General features: G+C 40.0%; 1 protein-coding gene across 2 annotated transcripts in view; it reads right to left on the reverse strand.

Moving 5' to 3' along the window:
• The window catches only part of dlc1 (DLC1 Rho GTPase activating protein), an 81,705-nt gene that overhangs the window by 39,456 nt on the left and 14,289 nt on the right, over positions 1–27,960 (reverse strand). For both annotated transcript variants that reach the window (XM_084931391.1, XM_084931390.1), the window contains exon 5: positions 18,088–18,121. In XM_084931391.1, the coding sequence (XP_084787517.1) occupies positions 18,088–18,121 (34 nt within the window). The remainder of the gene's footprint in view (positions 1–18,087; positions 18,122–27,960) is intronic.

Raw genomic sequence — 27,960 nt, forward strand, 5'->3', positions numbered from 1 at the left:
TTGTGGTTTGAGTTTTTAGCGATTTTTAGTATCTGCTCTTGTAGCAGCGGTGATGAAAGACGTGTTAGTGAAAGTGTTCAGCTGCATGTCCAGTAAGTGCTGGAGAGAATAGTTTGGATCCATTAATTATCCACAGCCATTCGCCACAGATGCAGCCATTTGGATGAACTCTGCACCAGCTGATGGAGCGTGTGGATTCAAACAGCACCAGCAACGGTGATTAATATGAATTTGCATTCCAATTGCATGAAGTTCAAAATTCATCCCACAGAAATGTTCCTTTGCATTAGCGTGTCCGCGATTATGCTGCTTTTCAATTACGTGCAACCCCTCTGTATTTCTTCGTTCTACTCAGTTTAATGTTCCTGTACAGCTGAAAAGTCCTTAAGCCAGCTACGGTCACACTGCGTTCCAGGAAATGTGAGTGTGGCAATGTCTTGCTGCAACGCTCCATGACATCAAACTACACTCACTGTGTTCCCTCTGGTCTTAATCATCTCACGAGGCCTTCCATATTATTGATATAGCCATTATATAAACACCTCCTTTTATTAGAGCACAAAATCACATGACTGGCTCACTTTGTCCTCCAGTGTATATCACATTTTTATATTGCAAACACAAGCATTCTATTCTCAAGTATTTATCAAGCCATAAATTCTAGCCTCCCTTTCTAGCCATAAAATTTATGGATTAAAGAAATAACTGTGATTATTTATTTATCATTTTCTTTTGCAAAAAAGTCTCACAGTCTGTCTGCAGACGTGAAATACGTGTTTTACTCTGATTTACTCTCTCTCCCTGGTTCTGTAATTGACAGTGCATGACTCCTCTCAGCACGACACAACCTGCTGTATTGATTAAAGCTGGGGAGGCACATATTACACGGTGACTCAAGCTAATGTGAAAAGGTCCATGTCTGCTGACAAAGCAGCACTGCCCCAAAGAGAAATCACACATTTCTGCGACTGCAGGGAGTAAAGACGTAGGAGTGGACGGGCCACAAAAGACTGTGGTATGAAATCAGCAAGTACAATTACCAAGTACCTAAGCAGGAGTGAACCCCACAATGTGTGCAAATATTTGTGCACATTGCTTTAGAATTCCCAAATTTTTGCCAGATCAGGAGTTCTGTGAGTGTCGACTCTGCAAGCATCTATTCAGCAAACAATTTCAGAGGATACTTGAAATGGCAAAGCTTGTTGTTCCAGCTCAGTCATGCCCAGCCATTTGAGTCTGTGAGGAAGACAAGTGTGGGAGACTCTAGGAGCAGAGCACTGGCAGTGAATGGGACAATGAGAAGTCAAGAGCACGCATAGAGTGGGCCACTTGTGATCCTGCTGAAAAGTGCTAGACATCCCACTTGAGTCATGGCTAGGTCTAGAGAAACAGAAATCAAAGAAAAAGGGTGATTAGGATTCTGCTCACAAAACAGCAGACTGAAGGTGCAGCTACATCCTCATAACTCTGAAGGCTCTGATATAGTTTAGGGCCAACTCTGCTCAATACTCCCCACTTGAGCCGTAATAAATCTACCAAAAATAATTATTAAGAAAAAAAAGGACCTAATGCTTTTTTGGGCAATACTACATGTCTTTAAGCTAAAATGCATGGTTGACCTAACTTTTATTTCACAAGCTCAAGAGATGCTCCCATGATCAAACATTTTCTCTTTAGAACTGAAGACAGAACTGATTCAATATAGCTGGATCAATGAAACATAATGGGAGAGTCAAAAGAGCTACTGAGTAATTTCATGGCTTTAAAAAAGAAAATGAGAAAAGCCTGAAGGAAGGAGAGGGAGCACGGGACAACAAGAAAAGTAAACAAGCTTGGCTTGAGCCTACTGGAGTTACTGGGTTTAGCAAAACATTCCAAAGTCTTCGAAACAGGCGGCCTTGTGAGGGAGAAACAAGTGGGCTTTAAATCACTGAACAGGAACAGTGTTCATGGCCTCTAATTCAATCATAATACTAAGAGTGTTCACTCTCACACACCAGCAGTGACACTGAAGTGGCTACCAGTACACTAACGTATAGAACGCTGGGACACAATCAGTCACAACAACTGAGCCAAGCCTAATAAACTGGGAGAGGACAAAGTGATTTACTGACATGAAGGCACAGGGAATTTTACATTAAAACATATACATGTAAATATGAAGTAATAATAAGAGGGGGAGGTTAATGGATGTAGTGAGGGAGTGAATGAGGGATGGTGCAACAGAAGAGGATACAGAGGAGGCAGATGATCCACTTTGGCGACTCCAAAACTGAGTAGCTGACATAAAAGGAAGAAAGACACTTGCAGCTTCAGAAACCATCCATCCAGCCAGCCAGCCAGCTATCCATTTTACAATTCAAGGTCTGAGGTGGCTGGAGCCTATCCTAGGCATACATACAATAGGAAAGCTAAAAAGAAGTGTCAAACTCTGATAGTGGTGATATATGCATTAAAGTAGATGGTATGAAAAACAGCACAACAATCTCAAACCTCGTCCATGAAATTCAGACAAGGTGCATTTTATTTAAAAAAGGCAAAATATTTGGAATGCATAGACCTAGCATAAGGCTTTAGACACACATAACGCATTAAAGGTGTTACATTTTATAATCCACAGAAAGCTTGTAACACATTTTTTGAAAACTTGGTAGTACCAAGGTGGAAACTTTTACAGCCCACTGCCACAGAAGCTGGAGAAAAACAGACTTTTCGGCAAATTTAATTTTCACTTTAATTTTCACTTCATTTCACTTTCTCCTTTAATGAGGGAAACACACTGAACTGAAAGTGTGGTGTTTACTACACAAAACAAAAATCATGCAGCAATGGGAAAAGGTTGATCACGAGGCTGAAGGAAAATACAGTGTGTCCCTGGCATGTGTCCCATAGTCATGTCTAGTCAGGAATGACTGTAATCTTATATAGCAAACATACTTACGCTAACGCGGTAAAAGGGTCCGTGCATGCTTTTGCGTATTCCCTCAATTACTCACACACTTACACACCCACAAAAACAAACTGTTTTTATGGCTCTTTCAGGAGGTTCAAACATAGCACATATCCCTCAAGAGACACACGTGGGCTTTAATAGAACCTCTTCCACTGAGATCACAGGAAAGGAAAGTAGTGTTGGCCTACTTTTCTTCGTCTTCATGAAGGATGCAAAACACGCAGAGAAGTAGACAGCGGAGTGCACTTGATAAAATAATAAAGCCGTGCTATTTATAGTCACAAATGAGCAGCTTGACCTAAATGTCACAGCAAATGCTCAAATGTGACGTCTGAAACTGGTGGGTGCCCAGAAGGAACATCACAAGCCATTCTGCAGAATGCGCGAATGGACGACCACAAGACAAATCACCAGAGGAGCATCTGCTGCGGCAAATTAACGATACAAAGAAAACCTTAGTGGAGAGTTTTGTCCTGAAGCCACTTTGACATCAAGATGGGAGTAGAAAAGGTCAGCTTTAGAAACAAAGACATCTATTAGAGTTGTAGCCAGGCTCGAAACCCTAGAAGATGCACGCAGCTGTGACGTCAGCCGTTGGTCTGTTGACTTCTATTTTAAAGCCTTAAGATTAGGCTCAGCATTTGCTTTTCTTTTGGAATCAAAGTGATCATATTCGCAAACAGGGTCAAGTGATCCAGTTCAGTGATGTCAACCAGGTGAAGTGAAGCCTAGAAGCTGAGACTGGTTGGAAAACACCTCAAAGAGGCCACACCCCTCACAAAGCAAAGTAATAAGCCTTAATACAAGCTGAACACACCTACACAGGTATACTTGTAAACATAGCTTTTCTGGGTGTTTTTGTCTTTTGTCCTCTTGTAAATGGCTTTTCAGATCACTGAAAATGGAGCTTCTGAAAAATTCCTTGACAATTTTAAGAAACTGTCAAAGCTGTGCAACTTAACCTCCTTTGTTGATGTCAGACTGTCAACTCCTTGATTGTCTGTAGGCTTCTGATTGGCCAAGATGAGATGTGACAGCCTGCACAAAACCGTCTGATACATTTTCATTGCAAATTTGAATAACAGAAAATGAGTATACTTATACTTAGTATAAAAACCATAACTATGCAACACATCATATGTAGATCCCATATCAAATTAACAACTTTAAAATGAGATGGGACATTAATCATAAGCTTTTCTTTTCCAGTTTATAAAATCTGTGTTCTCCGGGAAATACAGAAAACTTACATTTAGCTCACATGTACATATTGTGACAAACTGCAGAGAAACAATTAGTGTGACTGGTTGGTTTGTTGAGCTGTTAGAAAAGTTGCACTTGAAATGACCTGCCACTTAAAAAAAAACCCTTACTCCATTCATGCTTGCTCATCTTCAGTAGAGCTAGCTAGATGCTGAAAACGCGACCATTTACATCTGCACAATGAACGCATCACTGACGTGAGAAGACAACGGAGATGTGCTAAAGGTGTAAACAGCCGTGGGATGTCATTATTTTCTCATGACTGATCAAATAACTGGCTATCAGTGCCAGGTTACAGCACATGGCTAAATAAACCAGTGGACAACAGTCTGCCAATCACACTTGAATACTCATTAGTTGAAGGTGCAGGAACGCTGCTCTTGATCGTCTACCATTAGCCATTTGAAACGTGCTATAGACAAGTGTTGCGAAGACAAAAAAGTATAAGCTGCAACCCAACAAATAGTTCAGAATAACAACATGAAAGCAACAGCAAGATGAACAAAGTACTGTTCAGTCCCAGCAGTTAAAATTCACTTTGTCGAGAAAACACAGAGTGATTTTGTCTTGTTTATCTGCAGCTAAAACAGCCGCTAAATTTTCCATTCTTGCTGTGAATGTATGTTGTTGAAGCTAATTTGTTACACAGTTGCCTTGTCTGTTTTCATTCAAAAAGGTCTATGCTGATGTCACAGTGGTGCACCCATTCTGACTTCCTCTTTGGGCGTCCTTCAGGCGTGAAATGACTCTGTTGGGTCCCTGTAGAGCCACAATAGGTCCAGAACATCTGTGTGGTTTAACAGTAGACAGAGTCTGAGCAGACCGGAACATGTCTATGGGCACCCCACTGACCCACCCTTCAGACCCATACAAAAGCCTGGCTGCCACTTAACAATCACACATGGACAAGCAGGGGCACAAAGACGCTCTCATATTGAAACACTAGCACTTAAATGCACTAATTCCTAACAGATAATTTTCAAAGTAACATGTCATGACCTTGATGTCTCAGTTTTGGCAGTGGTATAAAATTTTAAGTCACATTATTCTTAGCAAGTGCTGCAGAGTTATTGGTTTCCCCAGTCTTTCATCACGCCCACACCACTTTGATCCAGATGGTTACGTGTCAGCACCTCGTCATCTTCACGTGGCACAAAGCAGGTTTTTGTCTCTGTGTGCTTCTGGTACAAGATGGACCCACTTATATAGTTCAAAATGGATGGAGCGGTAATGCAGATTTGGAAGTGCAGTTATTTTTGGTTTGTTCATTTTGGCGTTGAATTATGGCTCCACAAAGACTCGGCACAAGCAAACACAGTCTGTGCTTCTTTATAATTAATAAAGCTGGTGAAGCTGCACACACATAACGGCTGCTGTACTGTCACACACACCGCTTCGAGCTGCACGTTCAATTAAAATTTCACTAGTTCGCAAGATCTTAACAAGGGACACTGTAGTCACGCCAAATAACTTATTTACTATGCAAAAACCCCAAACATATATGTAATATTCATGGAAAATGTGGCTCTTTTGGATAGACTCAAATATGAAATAAAAAGTTAGGAATAGGTTACACTATATTATACAGTTACTGGGACCTTAAAAGTCAAGGCTGGGACAAGAAGTTGACTTCTTTCATGAAGATATAGATAAAAGTTAAGTTAATTTTAACACAGCAACCGATTTAAGAGGTTGCTGTGAATAATAGTGCCTTAGTCTTGTAGTAATATTAAAGAAATTGCTGAAATGCTCTAAAATAACCAACTTAATACGCCTGTTGCCTCCCTTCATAAATAGATTTATTGATCAAGATCTGGTTCTTATGCAACAGTATTAGCCTATGAGCATTACAGTAGAGATAAAGTAGTTAGACCTCTATGGTAGCTTTCCAAACATGCAAATGTAGAGCAGAAATAAGCTACACAATACAATTCAAAAAATTGAATTAAGTCATGTTTCCTTTCAGTTAAATTCCTGATCTCAGCCTGTATGTCATTAGCTTTGACTTTTACAGTATTCCTCAAACAACATTTTGCAGGGATGTCATGCATCATACCTTCCTGCAAAGGTATGATTGGCACAGACTGTAGATTCCCTTCTGTCCCTCTTACCACTTGGACCGTTTGCTCCAGCTTTAGAGTCAAAATGTCAAGATAAAAAAAATACTTCCCACCATAACAGTCAATGTAGTCATCTTTTGTTAGGCCGAGAATAATTAAATTTAGCAAGATTTGATTTAAGAAAAAAAAAAGGAATGTCAGACTGGCAACATGCGGGTGTACTGCGCCTCTCGCCTTTGATTGAGAAAACATTTGAATGGCTTTTGTCTGCAGCCTCATTGGTTTACTATCTGCTGACTTTCATGGTTAAATTTCATACCTGTGTCCTAAATGTTGCATTCATTGCTTCTTAAAGAAACTCTGTACTGAAAAAGTAGGCAGATTTAAGTTGGTCTTGAGAATAAATAGCTTGAGGAAGCAGTGATCTTTTTGCTTACGTCTCCAGTAGACAGTGTGCACAAAGACTGGACTAGAAGCTGGGCTTTGTCAGTGGATAAACTCTGCAGTTGAGTACATCTTTCCCCTTTCAGCTGTAAACACACTTAAATATGTGATGTAAGTGATGACAAGGGTGGGAAATGTCAACTAGGCTATTGAGTTTCAGGACGTGTGATACTGTTCAGAAGTGAGATCCTTGAGGATCATACTGTCGGTGTTTGTTAGAAAATGCACATGCGTCACCGAGGTTTACAGACCAAAATCAAGTCATTGTCATGAGTTAAAGTAAATAAATATCATCTTACCCATCTTTTGCCCTCTAGAGGTCAATTTAGATGAGAAATCATTTTACAAGGGACTAAACAGAGTCTTGTTGAAATGCTGTCATCTCCCACAGCAAGAGAAAATGTTGGACTCACACATAAAGATTATAGAAAACTTTCATTAAAGCTTCATTAAAGGGCTGAAGACGTGTTAAGCCTGTTTGGTTCCAAACACACTAAGACACAACTATGAATGTTTTGGTTCAGAACAACATGTTCCTGCACACTATGGTCATGAATGACATCACACACAGTCAAAAGTTAATTACATACACATTTGCTGTTGAAAGCCTTAAAACTGAGCTTAAATCTTGAGGAAGTCACGTGTATTGAAAAAACAAAAGGGAGAAATTAGTGTCACAACAGGAGAGCTGTAATTAGATCCTGTCATAATTCTTTAGCCTACTTCTCTAGTCTTCCCTCTTTCATGTAGGACAGTGATCTATGCTGCAGTGTGAGACATATCTGGAAGTGTTTGTCGATGGATATTTATTACCTGGTGCTCTTTACTTCTACTGAGGTTAGGTCCACAGGGCACTCACCTCTGGATTGATGGGGATTTTGTGTGGCCCCCTTTGAAAAGGCACATCAACAACCGAGCTGAGTTGCAAAGAACACAGATTTTAAACATGACGCAAGGACATAATGTGACCTTAAATAAAGATACCTTTTTTTTAAAAGCACTTTGAAAAGACCTGAACTTGTAGTGGATGTCAGCCATCTGGGGTCAGCATTCCTAAAGAGCATCTCTGTAAATGCACTCTCTGTGCTGCTGCTTTTATATGATCAGGGACTATTTGTATTATTTAAAAGCAAGCTTACCAGAGACCTAGAAGTCTATTCTAATGGACTCAGTCCTATGTGTGCATAACCAACTCATTAGTTATACATGGGCCAAACCAGGTCACTAGAGAGACAGAGTAGGTATGAGGAATGACAGCAACACTGGTCTCTTTAAAAAGAAAGCGTCAGCCATGTTCACGAACATCTACCAAAAACGAGAAAGCTCTAAACATGACACAAACCCGTCAAAAAAATCCGAACTGCTTGTTTCCTTCTCTGAGCTTCAGTACCCCACCCATCCATTAAATCCCAGTCAGCTGTTGTTCTATTGATCTGTTTGCCAGAAATACAGCTGACTTTACAGAAGCCTGGCCATAAATCCTGCCTCCTCTCTGAGACAATGACAATGCATTTTTGTCATAATGTTGTGCATCATCTTAGAGATGATAAACTACAGGTGTATGTTCTGTATCTAAACATTCATATATGCAAACCGTTAAGAAGAAAGTAACGAGAAGAAAGGATGTGCACACTGAACCAGCAACAACACGAACATGCTTTTGCCACTCACCTGCCAGACGAGCCTCTCGAGCGGGCTTGCTGAGCATATCTAGGGCTTTGGAGGTAGAGGACCTGATGTGGTCACTGAAGGACCTCTGCAGTAGCAGCAGCCTCATGGAGCGAGACATGGTGATCCACCTAAGCTTACCAATGTCAGACTCCCACTCTATCTGCACACTTATTCCTGACTAAGTTGGCTTTTGTGCATTTCCCTCTCGTCAGTTAATTGGATAATATCTATCTGGAATAGCTTAAACATCACTATCATCAGTGCTCAAATATCCAAGCGTAATCTGACTAGTTTCTGCATCTACCTGGTTTTGAGCTATCTTCTGCATTGGGCTGCTTCTCCTTCTCATTCTGTTCTGTTCGAGTCTGGACTGTACACTCCCGTCTGCTGCAGCAGGCATCAGTGCGGTAACTGCTGGGACACATCCAGCCAGTGCTGCAATGCTCTCATATTCTATTCTGCCAGAGTGTGTGTATGTGTGTGTGTGTAGTGCTGTGTGTTAAGGTGAGTAAGTGCTTTCTGACAGAAGCTTCATCCCTCTCTGTGAATAAATGAGTGGGTCACAGTCACGACTTGCATTTTATCCTATATGTCTCTCTATTTTTGCCTCTTATCTGTTCCACCTTCCTTCACATCCAGTCTATTTACACCTGCCCTTCCCTGTCTAGACACAAGGAGCATCAATGCCAGTTATATAATGTATTTCCAAGCCAGCATGCTTGTTCTGAGGTTCCACCTGCCCTCATCTTAAAGAAATAATACGAAATGGAAGTGACGGCAATGAAGGGGTGCAGGATAACATCTAGATCCACTCAGAGAGGACAAAATGTTAGAAGCAATTAAAGAGTGAAAAAAGTGACTTTAACTTGCTTTGACCACAAAAACGTCTGTCATTCCCAACAGTCAATAATCACTTTCCTAAGCCAATCCTGTGTTAAACCGTCCGACTCATAGCGTGACTTACTGTAAATATATTATGGATAGACGAGAACATACAGTGCACACATACAAACACACACGTCCATAAACACAAGCTCAAGTAAATTCTATTAGTTATTGAGAAACACATATGCACTGCTGATTCTTACATAACCAAACTTAAGCTTCTGAAATGGCCAAAAACAGCATAATACAATCCGTTACTACTTGTACCGCTGCGGTGTTGATCGGATAATCATGATTTGGCTTCTATTTAGCAAGTACAACTCTCTGAGATCAGTGAGGAAGCTTAAGCATTGGCTGAATTTAAAAAAAGAAGCTGTAGTAACATTTCGAAAACTTTAAACTGATTTTTGTACTCTTTTATTTTTTGGTGTTGCTTTGGTGTCACATTGCAAAGGTTGGCGCTACACAAGCTACTTTAAGCCTTTGAAAGATAAAATCTAAATAGGATTGTGCCTTTCAGTCAAATAAAAGTTTGTTAGTACATTTTAAATGGGTTTTAATATTTCATGCAAATTTAATAAAATACTGTAAAGACAAAGAAAACAAAACTTGCATGAGAGCTACGCTGTGTTTTTAATGTTAATGCTTAGTACTCTATTTTTACATTAAAAAAGGCTCATATTGTTACCTGTATGTGAAATGGTAACTTCTTTTTAATTGAATGCGTTTAGATTCACCAATTTGCATAAACTGCAATTGTAAATTCACCAATCAATAAACTAAGGGCTGTGGTTCAAAAGGTGGAGGGTCATTCACTAATTAGAAGGTTAGAGGTTTGGTACCTGGCTCCTCTACTCTCCATTTGCCCTTGGGCAAAATACTAAATCCCAAATGACCTCCTATGCATCCATCAGCATGCTTGCTAGGAAACTGGGAAATACTTGCAGTATTTGTTATGACCACCTTTATTCTTCAACTCTTTCTTGTAATCTCTTTGAGTAGTTTTCAGGAACAGTTCTCCAGATTTCTTTCTTTCTGAGATCATTGTCATGCTGACAAACCGAGCTGTTGCCAATCAGATGTTTTCCAGATGGTACTGTGTTATAGATCAAAATCATAATGTGGTTTTCTGTGTTCATAATCCCATAACTTTTAAAAAGACTTGCAATAACATTGGCTAAAATGCAGCTCCAAACTACGACAGAGGCTTCGCCATGTTTTACAGATGGCTGCAGAGGCTCTGTTGTACCTCTCTCCTGACCTCACCTGTTGTTGTGATAAAGATTTGTTTCAAAGACTTGGATGTATCACTACATAAAACCTGTTGTCACTGGTTTTCAGTCCAGTTCTTGTGTCGTGTGTCATACCTGAGCCAAAGTTGTGCTTGAATGACTCATAAGTCAGTATTAAGTGAGATAACTGTGTTTTCCAGCTACAACAGGACATTATTTTTAGTACAAAGGCAAGCAACAAGCTAGTGATTGCCATGGAGAATTTAGCAGCTAAAGCGCAACATATTTTCTTCAGAAGATAATGAAAAGACAAGACAAACAGTGATTGTTTGACCAGAAAGAAGACTGCAGAAAAATATATTATAAGGTGATAATAATTTTATTTGCATTCAGTTTGTTATGCTGCCCCCAAATAATCACCCACCCAGAAAAAAAGTTAATTTCTCACAGTTTACTGAACTTAAAAACACTCTATCGTCTTTTAGGCCCAACAGTCTCATACTCGTATGTTGGTATAGTTTCTCATTGTGTGTGTGTGTGTGTGTGTGTGTGTGTGTGTGTGTGTGTGTGTGTGTGACTATTTGTGTTCTGCTAAACTGCATTTTGTTACATTTCACACTAAGCTCACACTTGAGAAAGATCAGCCAGTCATGCTGATTGCTCCAGCAAGTGAAGGTAATGCTTAGGCTAATTGCAGTTTCAAGATAGCATTGTGCTCATCACGGCCAGTTGACTTTATGGTCTTCCGGGGTTTGCTGAGACTCATAACGTTGGATTGTCGCATCTTAACCTTTTCACAACCTTTTAGTTCATGCTCCCACAACTGTGGACTGACCTCCTGGACAACCTAATAAATAAGGATTAGGGCGTGATAAAGAAAAAGAAACTATGGAAGTATCCGAGTTTCCGTTCCTTCTTCACACACTGGTTTGATTCACATGACATGAGTTGTTGTTTTCAGGCGAGTGCGCTTGTGTGCGTACGCCAGGACACAAACAGAAACCATCTGGGTCAGTATGTGTATCACAACATATCGGTGTACTTTCCCTCTCTGTCTCCAGTATACCTGTGATAGGGGGCAATACGCAGACTGTAACCTGGATATGAGGGTAAATATGCTGAAGCAGAAAACAATGCAAGTCTCACACCTCAGGAAGGAAAGCACTGCCAAATGCCTCCTTTGTCAAACAAGTGTACAGCCTGCCAGGAGTGTGCACGAATACCCGAATCCACAGAATACAGGCTGGAGAGGGTTACATGCCAACATACTGACCCAGATATGGAGACAGGGGCGTTGTGCTTTGGGAAGACTTCAAACAGTGCATAGGAACAGTATGCCAGGGTCTTCCATTAAAATGTCTATGAAAAACAATGCGCCCATTACAGAAAAGCCAAAGATGTGTTATGTGTGTGTGTGTGCCACAGTGTGACTGTAATTGTGTGCAAGTTCCTTTGATGTGACCACCCACTTGATTTCTTAAGCTTGATTTAGACTTCTGTGATAAACCTACATCCTAACTTACATAGTAACCGGAAACTTCTTTTGTCCCCACATTGCAAACTTCCACGCCATTCTAGTCATTGTGCTACGCGTTGACCTGACGTGTAGATACAATTTTCAGGAGGTGCTCGTCAGGTTACGCAGAACTTTGCTGCGTAGGGTTAAAATGGGGTTCCAGTTATGGCGTAAGTTATGATGTAGATGCAGAACTATACACTCCCTCACATGCTAGCTACCAGTTAATTCAAGGTATAAAAATGAAGTTTCCGAAATCACGAAAAAAAACCCGACATCTTAAGATATATGAAGGAAAAAAATCCACCAACTGAGTGAGAATCTGAGTGAACCTCAGTCTCTCTCCCTGACAACCAAACAAGGGGAATAAACCAGCCAGGGAGTGACAGAGCCTGCTGAGCCAGGACTGATTGGCATGCTACACCATCATCACTGGGGAGATTTACAACCTCCTGGCTATGGATGAAAATTCCTCCAGGATTATTTAAGATAAAGAATATATTTAAGAGGATATACACCTCTTTGAAAATGGTAATAAAGAGAATAGGGAGTGACATATCCAGAATGGCATCAATTGGTTACTTAGTTACCTCCCAACTTATCCATGTTTCTTATTTGAAGCAAAAGCCAAATAATATCTATTTCATGTGATGAAAGCCTTTGCAAAAAATATTCTCACATCCGATGTCTAAAACTAACTTTTTGGTTTCCTGACCAAGAGACAGACAAGCCAATCCACTGGCTAAGCATCACAGAGATACAAAATGTCCTTTTTTTTGGTCAAATTTACATACATACATACATTTACATAGATATTTAGGTAATAATTATGTATGCAACCTTAAAGACATGGTCCTTATTTGAAATAAATTATACAGAAGGACCTGTATAATTTATATAAATCTACTTTGCTATTAAATGTATTCAAGAATGAAACCAACTTGATGGTTTTGTTAAACATGTGATGTTTATTGACCTTCTATACACTCTCTGCAGTTACCCTGTTCCATTGACTCACCTTTGTGGTGGACAACCTCAGAGAATTACCCGCCAAATGGAAATTTTTACCCACATTACACCTGTTACCGGCACGTAGCGCAGAAAGTAGCGTGTGCCCTTCACACAGAGAGGTAGAAGGTAAGTGTCAGAAAGGTCAGAGAGGGTTTTTTAAACCACAACAGCACTTATTACCTCAACCTTAACCTAATGTCATGAGATTGTTTAGTGCAGCTTATTAGCCAAGACTGCATCATACCACAGATGCTAAGTGCAAATAGTTTCTATAAATGGTGACATTAAAAATAAAATACAACCAATATCAAAAAGGTTTCTTTATGCAAAAAGACTAAAAAAAAAAAGACAATTTTCTTTTACGTCACAACAGCAGGTAGCTCCAAATGTTTGATTTTGCTGATGTTTTTTTCCTGATGCAACCCCAAAAGGATTTGTGTCTCTGACTGGGATCAAGCCTAAACCCATTACCAAAAAACTAAAATAAAAAATCAGTGACAAATATAAATTTCTCACCATCCATGTAGAACATTTACTCGGCAGCTTCCATGATAGCCTTCTTCTTCTACAAGCAGTACATATGTTGCATGTACTGCGGGTACTGAATCAATAGCTATTGAACAGCTATAATAAGACTGATGACGCAAGGCCTCTTTCACCTCTTCTGGCTTATTTCTATAGAACAGGGGAGAGACTTTTGTTGTTGTAGGTTCGGGAGTTTCAGGAGGCTGAGTTCCTGTTGTAAATTCCCCTTCATGTGTGGTTTCCTTTTCACAGTACAGGAGATGGATGCCCAAAGAAAGAGCTCTCAAAATTCACAGGAGGAACACTTACTGTAATACAATATGATTCAACCAGAAATCTGAAGTAGCAGAACAGTGAAACATCAAATGCTTCCAAACTTTTTTAAAATTCCAAACTATCCCATATATCCTTTGACATCAAGCATGAGGAAATTGGATTATGTACATTCAAAGGGAACAGTTGTGATTTGCATTTGTAAATCTTTCCACCTCAGACTCAAAAGTTTGAAATATAAACCAACTCAGCTGCAGTATGTTACACTACCAGTCTCCAGACAGGAAGCAAAGGAGAGGGTGTCAAATGGGAGGGGAGAGGAGGGGCTGGTTGGGGGGGGGGGTTAGGCCATCAGAGACGGATGGGGGAGGCCAGGAAAGTGACCTTGCACAAACACATTGACTCCTGTACTTGGTATGAAGTGGTGAGGGCAAAAAGTGGGATATGGCAGACTCAATTAAAGAAGAGGAACAAGCAACAGAAAACAAACATCAGTCATGAGCTGCTGTTGACTTGGCTCCAAATACGAAGAGCTTGTTTACATCTGTCAGAGCGCTTTCTCAGATGACAGCGCTGTCGTTAAGAGGGCACGCAGCTGCAGGAAAGAGGCAATAGTCGCAAATGAGAAAAGCAAGTTGTTCAACTCTGCTAACTGTGATGTTCTCTGAATTAAGTGGGACGCTGTGTGGGAACGTGGTCTGTTGGAGCCAAAATGATCAGTCACAAGATCTGCAGAGAAAACGTGATCCTTAAGACACCATCTGTGCTCAGAGGACTGATTTACTTGTTTACACAGATGACTAAGTCTGTCACATATTCCTCACAGATACACCATATTTCTAAGAACTTTTACTAAAGGAAAAGAAATTAGAAAAATATACTTAAATTTCTTTTTTTTTTCCCGTTTTATTGGATGAGTGGATCAGTTCTGTCTCTTTTACACAATAAGCCTTCTGTCTATTTACTGAGCCTTGTTCTGGTGAAGGTGTATTCCCCTTAAAAGGGAATTTTTCCTTCCCACTTCACAGGGGTCAACTGATTGTTGTGGTGTTTTTCGCTTATTGTAAAGTGTATTCCTTATAATATAATAGACCACTTTGAGGCAACTGCTGTTGTGATTTGGTGCCGTATAAGTCAAACTATTAAATATAGTTAAAACATCTTTTTAGCTGCTTCTTTCAGATTAAAATCTTCACATGAATCATATTGACATTACAGATCAGAAACTATTGACTTTATCCCCACACTGATATCTTTTCACTTGATCAGACGGCTGTGCCTTCAAAAGGGAGTTTTTTTGATGTGAAATTGTCTAATGATTCATTCTGGGTTCCCCACAGTTTAACGCTCAGGTCACTTCTAATAAACAATTATCTTACCATCAGCCGTAAATACCAGTAACATCACTGTAACTGGAAAGAATAGTGACTAACAGGGAAACAGGAAAAAAAAACAGCGCCAGACAGACATGATGAGGCAAGTTACTCACAGTCGGAGCATGAAGAATCCCACTGAGGGTATCTAACCCTCCAGTTTCCTTATTCTTCTTATCGCCAACTGCTAGCCAAGACACGTAGGTCCAGGTAAAAAGCCAGGATTTGACCCTGCTATTGGTTGGATGCCCATCATTGTGTTTTATATTTGCACTGTTTTATATTTAGATCAGTTAGGCAGATCATGGTGCCTCTAAACTCAACTACAGCCAAGAAAAAAACACATTATCTTGTTTTGGCAAGATGCCTGTCACTGGTTCAAATAACAGAAGCTGTTGTTTGAATCATAAACAATAAAAATGCCAACATTTAGCTTTTTTTGGTCACTTTGTGCTCTATCTGCTACACTCTGTCTTCTCTGTCTTCAAAAATTAAAACACCATCATTTAGCTGTTAGCTATTTTCTCTTTAGCTTGCAAATTATGAAATATAGGTAATCAAATATTTTAGGATATTGGTAATAAAGATTTGTTTTCAGTAAGATAATTATCATTACTGTACTGGATATGGATTTAACCAAGTGCTATAATAAACAATTATGTTTTTCTGCTTTCACATTTCAGTTTCTGGTTATGACATGGAGGGCGATGTCTATGACATTTTTAAGTCATAAATTGGCAATAAAGGTTACTCCCAGATGATGCAATAGTACTGTAAGAAAAGCTTCACAGTAGCTAACCCTAGTTGTTAAACCTCACCCAGCCATACCAACTATGTGCTACCTTAACCTGCTCAAATAAAGAGCAGATAAAGGAGTGCTTGTAGTGTTCAGAGCTACAGCAGAAAGCATTAAAAATATTAAATTCTCCAATATAGGCTGTCTTCGCTGTTTTCCTTGTTGTGTTTTTACTCCCACGAGTCAAGTCTGTCAGCTTCCTATCTTTTATCCAAGAAAAAGTTGCCTCTGAAGATAAACAGAGGCTTTTTTTGTTTAACAAAAATTGCCTCTTTGTTATAGTAATAATACATTTGTGGTAATGAATAAATAAATGAATAAATCTGAGTGTATTCTTAGTTTCAGCAGCATAACATACACATCGCATCTCTCACCTCATCATGACTGTCCTTATCGTCCAATGGTATGCGGTATGTCTTGTGTCTTTTCTTGCCATTACAGTTAACTGGTGCTTTGCAGGCCCTGTAAAATCAGGCAATAACCAGCAGGACAGGAGCTGTAACTCTGCAGAGCAACAGACACATGGTCTTTGTGCGCAGCCAAGCCATAACACTGGCTAAGGTACATCCAGTGCCACAAGCAGGTCATCAACCGTGCCATTAGGGAGCATGGACTGTGGAAACGTCTTGTTGATCACTAGTGAGCTTCTGTTGTTGCACACATACTAAAATTAACCATGAATGAGCCGTCTTTCATAGCAGTGCAGCAGGAGCCTTCAGGGCATGGCGTGTGATGTAACACTGTCAGAAATGTGTCATTCCAAGAGGCCTTAAATGCTGGCGATACAGAGAGGGCTTTGAAGTGCCACAATGAACACTGGGCTTTGTGCCCCCCGCCCCCAAAACTCCCATTGCAACCCCATCCTCCCCCTCCATCCACAGTCCTGGGCCCTATCACACAGACGCAAAGATGGAGGTTACATAACTTGCTTACAGGGAGTCCGAGTGATTTAATTTAAGAAAATTGAAGAACAGACTTTGACCCCTTTGAAGCTGCCAAAGTGCTTTTTTTCCAAGCTTTAACTTAGAATACAGGTAGCACTCACATATGCACAGCATGCACACACACACACACACACACACACACACACACACACACACACACACACAGACACACACACACACACAAGGACTTGTTTGTGACATTTTCCATTCAATAGTGGTATTAATTAGAGAGAGAAAGGGACAGACAGAGCAAGCCTGAGTGAGGACTCTCATCAGGCTTTGAGACAGCAGGGGGCAATATGAAAGCCTCATCTCCTACGTCGAACCACCTCTCTGGTATTGTTTACCAGCATACTGACGACATGGGGGGGTGTTTAATGAACACTGCTCCCCTGCCGTCTGTCTGCAAGTAGGTCTGTACATCCATAGTTTCCTGATGACCCACTCTGTGCACTATGTGATAGAGAGTGGAGGGAGCATTCACTACAGATTTGAGTTTTTTCTTTAGATCGATTCATAATAAAGTGGCCCACTGGAAGAATTGCAATGTAATGATATAGCATGTCAATAGAAATAAGTCTTTTCATCAGATTCATTCATTCAGAATTGATTATTTGTATTGCTAAATTATTCGATAAATATTGCTTAGAGAAACTTGTGTGCTGCTGTATGTATTTGATATAAGATCATTATTTCTATTTGCTTTTTTCCCCCATTTTTCTTTTTTATACAGAGTCTGGAAAGTGAGGGCAAAAGGTAAACGAGGGAAAGGTTCAAAGTTTTGGGCACAGACTCGACATCCAGTCTGGCTCTTATCTCGGAAAGGCGACAGGCTTGATGGTTTCGTAGATGAGTCTAGGATCTTATCTACACTCATATCCAGAGCCTCATAGCACCACAGTCTGTCCTTGTTCAGTCAAACACTCCACCTTCTCTCTCAGTACTTTGCAACGGCTTCGTGTTGTGAACACAGGACATCCATCGCAAATTGTCGAGAATCTCCTCACATAAACCACTTTAGGCGCAGACCAGACAAACTGAAGACAACTTTCACAACTTCTACGTGACCGAAAAAAAAAATTATAATAAGATTCTCATCTAGGCAGGCACAAATGATAATGAAAAAACAGCAAGCACTTACCAGCTTTTTCTTTCTCAGGAACAACGGGGGTGCTCTGGGAAAAAGAGGAGAAAAAAAGATTATAGTCACGATAGCTTGGCTATGATGCATTTCCATGATACTTGATGCCACGGAGTGATTCACACAGGAAACTCGCTTGATTTTTCTTAGCACTTGTAAGCATTCCTAAATAAACCTTGACCTAGAGAGTGTAATTAAAATAAGCATTCATCCTGTGTTATTCCAGTGTTTCAGCAGCTACTTATTTCATTCCTTTACATGTTATCCCTCTTATTTGAGGAGCATCTGCAGTTTTATAAACCAGTGTTTTAACACGAGCTCAGCAAATTGTATGTATTTGCTGAACTGCTTGTTCGCGTCAGTCATCTGGCTAAAGAGAAAAGCATGCCAGTCATTGCATAAAAATAAGTGTTGATCTTCGGTATTAACCATATATTCTTCTAAGAATCTTGCCTAAATGGAGCGTATAATTACACCACATTGTTTCATGACATACCGGGTTTGAGATACCAGGAATGTGGTTGCCAAAACCCAATATGCATAGTTTTATGATGTGTAAACATTTTAATAAATGGTTACAGTAGATAACAAACCTACCAAAGAATTCTGAAAAAACCACATCATTAAAAGTGTTCACACAGCACACTTTCCTGTGAGTTAATGTTGATTCAGCTCTCACGTAGGTAGTCTGGAGAGACATTACTGATAAAATCACAACACATTTTGTAGCTGTAGTAGATTCTTATTATTCTAGTTGCTTAATATTACCTTTTTTGGATTTGTTGCAGGTTTTAGGAAATAATGCTGCATCAACAACCTTTCTGGGTAAAAATAGAACAGTCTGTGTGTCGTTTCAGTGGTAAAGTGCATATGTGTCTGCATGTGCGTAGAGTGGAGCATTCAGCTGGAATGTAAAGGTCTTTCTTGGTGCTGACTTTTGACCTCAGGGTCTTTTGCTGATCTCCACACCCTGACCTGTTTAATCCAAACTCCCCTGGAAGAGATCAGACAGAGTAAGCAGGACCATTCTTGCAATGCTCTCACACTGCCCAGAGAAGAATTCTGTGTTCATAAAGTCTAAACACTGTGATATTATATGCGATATGATATTTGTATTAGGATGAGTTTACAACTCAGTGTTTATTTTCCCCTCAGAAATAGCTAAACAGCTTTAATGATGTTTAATTATGCTGTTACAACTTTGACCTCTTTCATTCCATCCTTCTTTTAGGGCGATAATGCCTCAAATGGCACCAAAATTCAAATTAATCACATTGAGTGGAAGCAAAAGAAATGAATCATTCTTGTTTCACCTTCAGGTGATTAAAAAACAGCAGAAGTTAGAAAACGTCAGCCAAGAGACCAAAGGTTGTGTCCTGTCTGAGAGCTTGGTTTCACTTATCGCTCACTGATTTGTTTCATTTTCACTTGCTTATTAGTTTAGGTTTAGACACCAAAATCTACTTGGACAGGTTTAGGAAACGCATGTTGAAAAATAACACTTTCCTATTGCATTTAAATGTGATGCCAAGGGTGCACCCATATGCAATGAGTTTGGAGTGAAAGACCCATCCTACTAATGCCTAAACCCACATTGTGGCACAAATACCACAGGACAGCTGGCTGGAAACATGTAGTTTGGGTTAACAGTTGAGGCAATTGCCCACACACTCACTTTGGCTGAAGAATGATCACACGCTGTTCTTCTGAGAGTCCTTACTCAGTGATACTGGCATCAGAGATTGGCATAAGGAGTCCTTTGGTGATGTGCCATAATGGACTCAAAAAAATGAAGATCCTTTAAAGAGTGACTATTTCCTTAAGGAGAAAACTCCATTCAAGAAAGAAGATATTTAGTGTTTCCCTAAAAGACCAACTTGTAACTTGTGTTTTATCCTTTCTGTACCATCCGTAAGGTTGGGAAACATGTTACCTTGTAAACATATTTCATTTCAAACATTCTGGACTAATGCTGCATTTCATTTACCTCAGAGATCGGGTTTCAGAGCTGTGAGTGATTTCACTCGTGAATTGAGCAAGTTTTAGTAGCAAAGTCAGTTGTTTTACTTCCTAGCAAGGTAGAGTTATTCATGCATCACAAGAAATACAACGCAATGATGCTTTTTTGCACTTAAAAGATCTCCAGCGTGATCATGGAAAGAGCCTAGTCAGTGCTCTGCGTATGGCTTATTTATCGAGTTAGAAATACACAATAGTGGCTGTACAGTTTTAAATTTTTACAGTTTTACTACTGCATATGTTCACGACTGCCATCATGTCTTGTTAAGTCAGTGTTGGTGGGGCTGCTCTAACTATTCGAGTTGGAAATTTGATTTGAGGGGGTGTTCCAGTTGAAAATTCTGACTAGGAATTTTGAAATTCAGCTGGAATGCACTACAATGCCTCTATCATCATTTATCACGTGTAATTTTTGGATGGCGAGATACCGCAATAAGCTTACAGAGAACCGGCGTTACGCTAGTAACCAAACAATTTCCAGTTCCCTGAAATTTGATGTCAACGCTAAACTTTACAAATTTGATTAATACAAGCTCCTGGCCTTGTAAATGTTTCTTTTTTCTCTGTTAATATGAGCACAATGTATTTTGCCATGAAGGGAGCATTACTTTGATTATTAATCACTTTTAATTTCATTAGCATCAGGCTGCAGTACGGTCACATTCAAGAAAGAAACATGACTAATCATTACAGAGCAAAAAATATGGCTACAGGCGATTTGCTCCACCAGTCTCAGGGGGAGCCCCTGTATTTTATGACTGAATAACCACAGGTATGACACGGTCTGGCGAGTATGAACACAATGGCTGCTCTTACGCACGAGTTTGTTTTTGCTAACGTGTTTGCTGATTCACGCTGGATAAATGAATTATCTTGGTCCTAAATCCAGTTTTTAGAATCCAGCGAGTGAATTATCTGCTCACACATAGTTTAATCTAAAATCCACACAAAATCGTAACTAGATTTTTATCTGGCGATGCATGTGTTTATGATTGTTGAGTATGCATGTGTACGTGTTTATGTCTGCACATGTGTAACATATCATATGTGTGCTGAAACAGCAGTAAATCATTTGTCGGTCACTTTCGGACGTAACACGGGTGAAGTTTCCTCTGTGGACAAACAGCTTCACAATTTATTGCTAATTAACGGCCTAAAAAAAGACACCAGGGAGAAGCTGAAGGCTCCTGTCATTAAATTATCCGGCACAAACAGAACATCAGCAGTGAGGTGATGCCAGACATACATTTATACTCAGTGCTGTTTCAGCTGTTGCACACGGGTAATATTAGCTCTGCTTTTTCAGCCACAATGTTTTGTTACAGAAAAACATTATGAATGGTATGAGACTCAGCTAAGATAACACAAGCCACCTGCTCCATTTTTGCCTTTTCATCAGCTGGATATAGGTTAGAAACAGTATTTATTATTCTTGTTTCGCCACAATATACAATTTTATTTGAAATACTACCAAAATGCCAAAATATATCCTCACACAGCGTTTTATATTTAAACAGCACCGCATTAATTCAGATTTTGTACATATACAAGACATGTTATTCCTTTATATTGTAGCAAAAAGGTTCTTTTTTAAAAAATCTGAATGGCTAATGTTTTGTATTTTCATCTACAACTCTGAAGGATTGGCCCCATATGATGGAAATATGGGAGGTCTGTGTGGCTTCTCTGTTTAGGTCTAACAAGACATTTCAGTTCACCAGTGCACCCATCTTATTGTGTAAACACGACACCACGGGTTCCTTTCAGTGACCCATGAGATCACTTACACACAGTGTAAACCTCAGCTTTCACATACTGTTGCGTTTCACTTTATGATAGCAATTACAGATAATAAATACATTTAGAAATATGTTCATATATTTATGAGAACAAGAATGTTAACGAATACACGTAAGTACCAGTGATTTCACTGCACCACACTCACATATTTTCTTAATGCTTTTCTGTTCTCCCCCACTCTGCATGCCACAGTGCAGGTTCTCCCAGTGTGGGGTCGCCCAGGCCGTGTCAAGTGTCCACTGGGGAGCTGCAGGCTGCACAGCACACAGGCATCAGCTGCCTCATTTACTGCCACTAATTTACTGGAAGTGGTTTGTGTTGGGGCACAAGGGGTACGGTATGTGTCTGCCTCACATGAGTATGTAGTGGCCTGCAAGCATGCGTGCCTGCATGATTACACACTGTAGGGTTGTTAATTAGGGTCATTACTCTAAGCAGCAGGCCGGTGAAATTGTTTTTGTCTTGGTTTGTTTTTTTTTCTCCAACAAATCACTTTTAGTGAATACATTTCAAAAATCCAGGTATGAAACTTTCTTTGTATTTATGTATGTATTTACTTTACTAAACATTTTGGATATTTTGATTGGAATAGTATGGAGAACTTTGACACTTAATATTACTGCCTTACTCTAAAAGCTGTTCAGTTGTTTTAATGTTTGATGGTTTGTTAAGTGCTTCTGGCAAGCAGGAATCAGGTATATATTTTTAAAATATTTATCTAACTATTTGTACTATATGTCCCCAGAACAGATGCTTGTGACACCCTTTGATATCAAAATTCTGGAAACATGATGAAAACACAACAGAACTTGTTCTTGTAGTAGGAGGAAGCAATAGTGGAGTTCACTGGGAACAGGAGAACTGAGTAAAAAACTTCAAAGATTAAACAAATATAGCATGAGAGCAGAGAAAGTGGATGCAGTGGACACTTTTCATTGCTTTTAACACTTGTTTTCACCTCAGCTTTTTGTAATGTTAGAACTTCACCCTTCACTCTTTCTTCCTGTCCCTTGTGTTGGTGTAACAAGTGAAGTTCCCCAGTGTGGAATTAAACTCTATGTGTATGTCATTTCTGCGACTGACTTTGTACACTGTCTCCATCTGACAACAGAGCTTTGCGAGCTGGAGCAGAGAGCAAGCATGTTACCTCTGCTGGACCATCCTTGTATAATGGAAATATGGGAGGTCCTATTCACCAGGGGTCGCTACAACAGATGAATCCCGCAGGTTTGATTTGGCAGATTTTTAACACCAGACGCCATTCCCGAGGCGACCCTCTCTCACTTGAAACAGGGCACTGCACAGCTACAAGCATTTTACCTCATGTCATACTTTGTATGGTTGTGTGTGTGACAAATAAAATTTGAATTTGAACCTTCACATGTTATGTGAATATGTTAATTACAAACCTTCCATGTTAAATAAATGTTAAATAAATGGTCTGCCACAACAATGTTGGTGATAAAAAATTACTTTTTAATACAGGAGTTTACGTTTAAGTACATGGGTTTGGTGCTGTTACCAACTACATTTCTGGTATTGTGACATCAGCCCTGCTTCTGACATTCATCTGGTTTGGGACGTCGGTCCGTACTTGCCCAGATTTTCTGGTAATGAGAGGGGATTACAAAACCACTCTTAACCCTCCTGGAATGCTCGCAGACTCATTGGAGCGTTCTCAATAATATATAGCTTGTCTGATATTTAAGAGTTAGAATTTAGATGACAACAACTGCAATTACACTGGGACATCCACAACAGCCAATGTGAGAAAATTTACAACTAGACAAGTGAATGGGAAGAGGTATGAAAGGTAAGATGCCAAGGACATATGAATGAACAACCAGTAATAGGTGTGTTAATCATCATCAGACACCAACCTGTCAACCTATTTTCAAGGGGAAAAAATGGCTAGATGAGTCAAATAATGTGTTACTTGTGTAACAGACTGACCACTTGAGAAAAATGAATGCTATCTTTAAAGAGGCTTTGAAGCATGGCCAGTGCTTCCTCACAGATGGTCTGCTGCCTGCTGAAGAGGCGTTCAAAGCCTGGGTTGAGTAACTGAAAGGTTAATTTATCTTGTACTATGGAAACATGACAGCTTATAGACAAATAAGTAAAGACTTTCAATACCCAGTCCTAGTAACAAATATTATTTTGTCTCTTAGTAATGGGCCCTCATTGTGTGTGGCATGCCTTTCTGTGTGAGTGAGGTAGTCAGAGTTGTTAAGCAAGCCACTGGCATGTGGCTCTTGCACAACAAACCCAAGCAGTCCACCAGGCCTGTTCCAACCCCACCGCCAACCTCTCATCCCCACCCCCCTCCAGCACTGCAGCTGCAGTGTGTGTGTGAGTGTGTGTGTGTTTGTGTGGATGTGCGAGTGTGTGTGACCACCCATGGTTTGTGCTGGCCAAGGATTAGGGGGCTCAGGCAAACCCAAACTTTTTTGTCAGCCACTTAACGCGAATGGCTAAATCGGTGCAGATGGCTTATGCCCAGGTAAGCTTGCGTCTCCAGCACTAGATGCTTAAGGTGTGTGTCTGACAGAGGAAAGAGAAATGCATCTGACTGTGTGTGCGTGCTTTCCTAGGAACATTGGAGATGTTATCTGGAACTCACTGTATTTTGACTGGCATTCATGTGCTCTTTTTGCCCTGCATTTACAAAGGAATTTATTCAGAGCCCAAGAGTCCATGTGTGCAGGGAAACGTGGGAAACAATTTCATTTAACCTTCTCCTTTCCAGAAAAGCCCCCCTCCCAAACACACGCACACAGTTATTCACCCCACACATTTTCTCCTTTCTCCCCTGCATCCCCTTCCCTCATTTTAATAGTCTCCATATGTCACACTTAGAATGTGTCAACAGGAAGTGATGCGATGACTTGGTTTAATGATCCACTGGAACATTTTCTGCAGAAAAGGTATAGTAGCGTCCAGATGTCGGATTTAACAGTGACCTCGCAAAACGAGGTGATGCTTGAAAATGTCTCTGTGACGTTTATTGTGATCTTTTAATGCAGTAAAAAGCTCAAGTAAAACCTACAGCACGAATGGGTGCACTTTCAGTCTTTAGCTGTGTGACGAGGTTAATGATTTCACCGTACAACCTGTGCACTTGCTCACATTCACACACATGCACGAGACTGCCAGCTGAGACCTTGTTCCCTCGCCCAACCTTGAGTCATGAGTTATGTTCTGTACGTGCTGATGTCCACTGAAAGGGAGTAAGAGAGGGTGAGATGTGTACAAACGCAGACACCCCCATACATCTGACTCTGTTTACACACGTAAGCCAAAGCAACGGACTTCTGGTTTCAGGCGCTGTTGTGGAAGGATTTAGTGGTGGAGCGTAAACTGTGAACTGTTCAGTGGCCCTTGGATTCCATCACCAGACAAGACAATAACTCTTCACTTGTCCGACCAGGACCGTTTTTCTCCCAAAAGGAAAACGGTTTATTTTTCTCTCTTTGAATAATGCCATTGCTTTACCTCATATGAGTAAAGCATTAAGGAAACCACTTTATGCATCTTAAGGGACAATAGTCCTTTTCATGCTTGTTGTATGACCAAGCCTAACGAGAGCAGCAGAACCAGAGCAAGCAGGTGCCAAAAAGAATCTGAGCTGAAAATGTGCAAAGTGAGAAATATGCTTTTAAAAGTTTTAATTTAAGCAAAAAGAAACAGATAACATGCTACGAAAGCAGGCAGTCTAATGTATATGTTTTGACAAGTAGAACAAATAACCACACCTTAGGCATATGTTTGAACATGCAGAGCATATACTGATGCAGCTCTTTTCCCTCCTTTTTTTTGGTTCTTTCAAAACAGAATGGTTGGCACCAGATCGAGGCATACGCACAATCATATCTAAAACTAATTAATCACTCTGTAAGCCTAGTTATTGCTTTTTGGATTGTACTCTAAAGTAGCTCCACAAAGGGCAATGTGAAAAAAGTGGGATAAAAAGTTAAGAAACCACTGATTAAGCCACACAAAGTAGTTTTATAATTTTAGTTTTACATCTCTCCAGTTTCACTACGCTCATTAAGGCACTAAATGTGTCACCTGCTTCTTCTCACCAGGTCACATTTGTGGGTTATGGACCAGAGTTAATAGGGATAAGCTAAGATCCCAACTGCAACAACAATGCTGCCCACAGGATTAGGTGCTGACATTTTTAAGGACAAAGCTGAGAGTAGGTTAACAAGGGGGATTAGAATGTCCTCTGCACAAGATTATGGTGGCCCTGTGCTGTGGCAAAAACAGCTACTCGCTTGCGGGGGTCACGGTTTTGTAACATCTACTTTAGGTTTAACCATTCGCTTTTCAGGGCACTACATCCAGTCAAAGAAGGTCACTCAAGTCTCTTCTCCTGCATGACCTAACTGTAAACTCCTCACCTGTACAACTTCAAATGCCACAAGCACATCTAGCTATAAACACAAAACACCAGTGGGCTGCATTCCTTCCTTAAGACATTAAGGAAAGCTGAAGAATTGAGCAAGAGGCTCAAGTATCTCTTGACTGAGGTAATCTAACTTCAAGGCAAATACGGATGGAAAACAAAAAAATGCAAACACACACTTGACTTAAACGTCCCAATTAAAACCTCAAACCGCACGCCCCAGTGAGTGTATCTTAAATTGCACCTGGTTTTACAGTGGATTCATTTGTGCGTCTGTGTTCCTGAGACGCTGTTTATTTGTTCTGTGATTTACTGCACTTCATTATCTGTGTATCTGTAGGGGTGTTTCCAGATGCCTGCATTTTACAGTCATCCTCATGATTTAGTGTCAACAAGTACCATCATCTTGCAAATATTTGCTACACGTTCTGCAATGTCCTCTATGTAATCGATTCACGCTTCAATTCACTGACTCAGTGCATGCCACGATACCAATAGTGAAGCGATTTTTTTAAACGTAATTATGGATGAAAAAGTATGATTCATTTAAGTTAAAAAAAAAAAAAAGCAGCGATATCCATATGGAGGCAGTAAATCACATTGATGATTGGGCTGGTGTGATTTGGGGGCGGTGCCACGACATGTTATTATAAAAACAGAGAGTTGCCGTTGAGCTGAGGGTGTAAACACTAAGAATCATGTGATATTTGACATTCATGACACTGCTGAAACAGAGCACTCCTTCTGTTAAAGAGTTAAACACATCAAATGCGTCAGGCTCATGCATGTGGACAATACCAATATCTCTAAAATACACCATGTGTTCTGCTTTCTATTAGAGTTTCACTTGTGGTTATATTAATATGATATTATGGGGTGGCTGCAGCTCAGGAGATAGAGCAGGTCATCTACTAATTGTAAGGTTGGTGGTTTGATGCCTGGCTACTCCAGTCTGCATGCTAAATGTCCTTGGGTAAGATCCTAACCCCAAGTTGCTTTGTGATGGATAGTGAACATTGGATAGAAAGCACTTACGTTTCTGTAAGAATTAATCCTTTAGTTTGTATAATCTCTTTAATCAAAATTATAGTTTTAATGCTACCATAGGGCAAGAGGCAGGGTCCACCCTGGACAGGAGGCCAGTCTCTTCCAGTTAAGCACAGTTAATATATTTTGATTACAATGACAAATTACAGTTATTTACTTAAAAATAGAATTTTAGTGGTTGAATGTTATGCACGATTCATTTCTTACTGAGTCCAAGGTGCTGGCTCAAATTTGGATATAAACGAGTTCAGATTGATAAATGATAAATAATGATACATTTTTATGAGTTTTAAATATGTTTTCAACAGTTGCTTTCTTGTTTTTGTGACAGGTAGTCTAATACATTTATTGGGCACTGTGAATCAATTCCCTTGGAGTACTTTATACACTGCCTTTAGCCTTGATTCAACAGGAATTTCCTTATGGGGCATGAGGAGAAATTCATTTTCCACATCCTGTTCCAAACATAAGCCTTTTCTTTTTTCTTACCCTCTTTTTGGAAACCACAGCAGGTCCCTGTTTGTCTCCTTGTTACAGCTGTGCTCAGCAGAGAAGTGACCTTGGGGACAATGACACTACACAAAGCTGCTAGCATG

This window comes from Perissodus microlepis, chromosome 6 (genome assembly GCF_051167445.1).
Source record: "Perissodus microlepis isolate ML-2025 ecotype Zambia chromosome 6, ASM5116744v1, whole genome shotgun sequence".
Taxonomy (NCBI): domain Eukaryota; kingdom Metazoa; phylum Chordata; class Actinopteri; order Cichliformes; family Cichlidae; genus Perissodus; species Perissodus microlepis.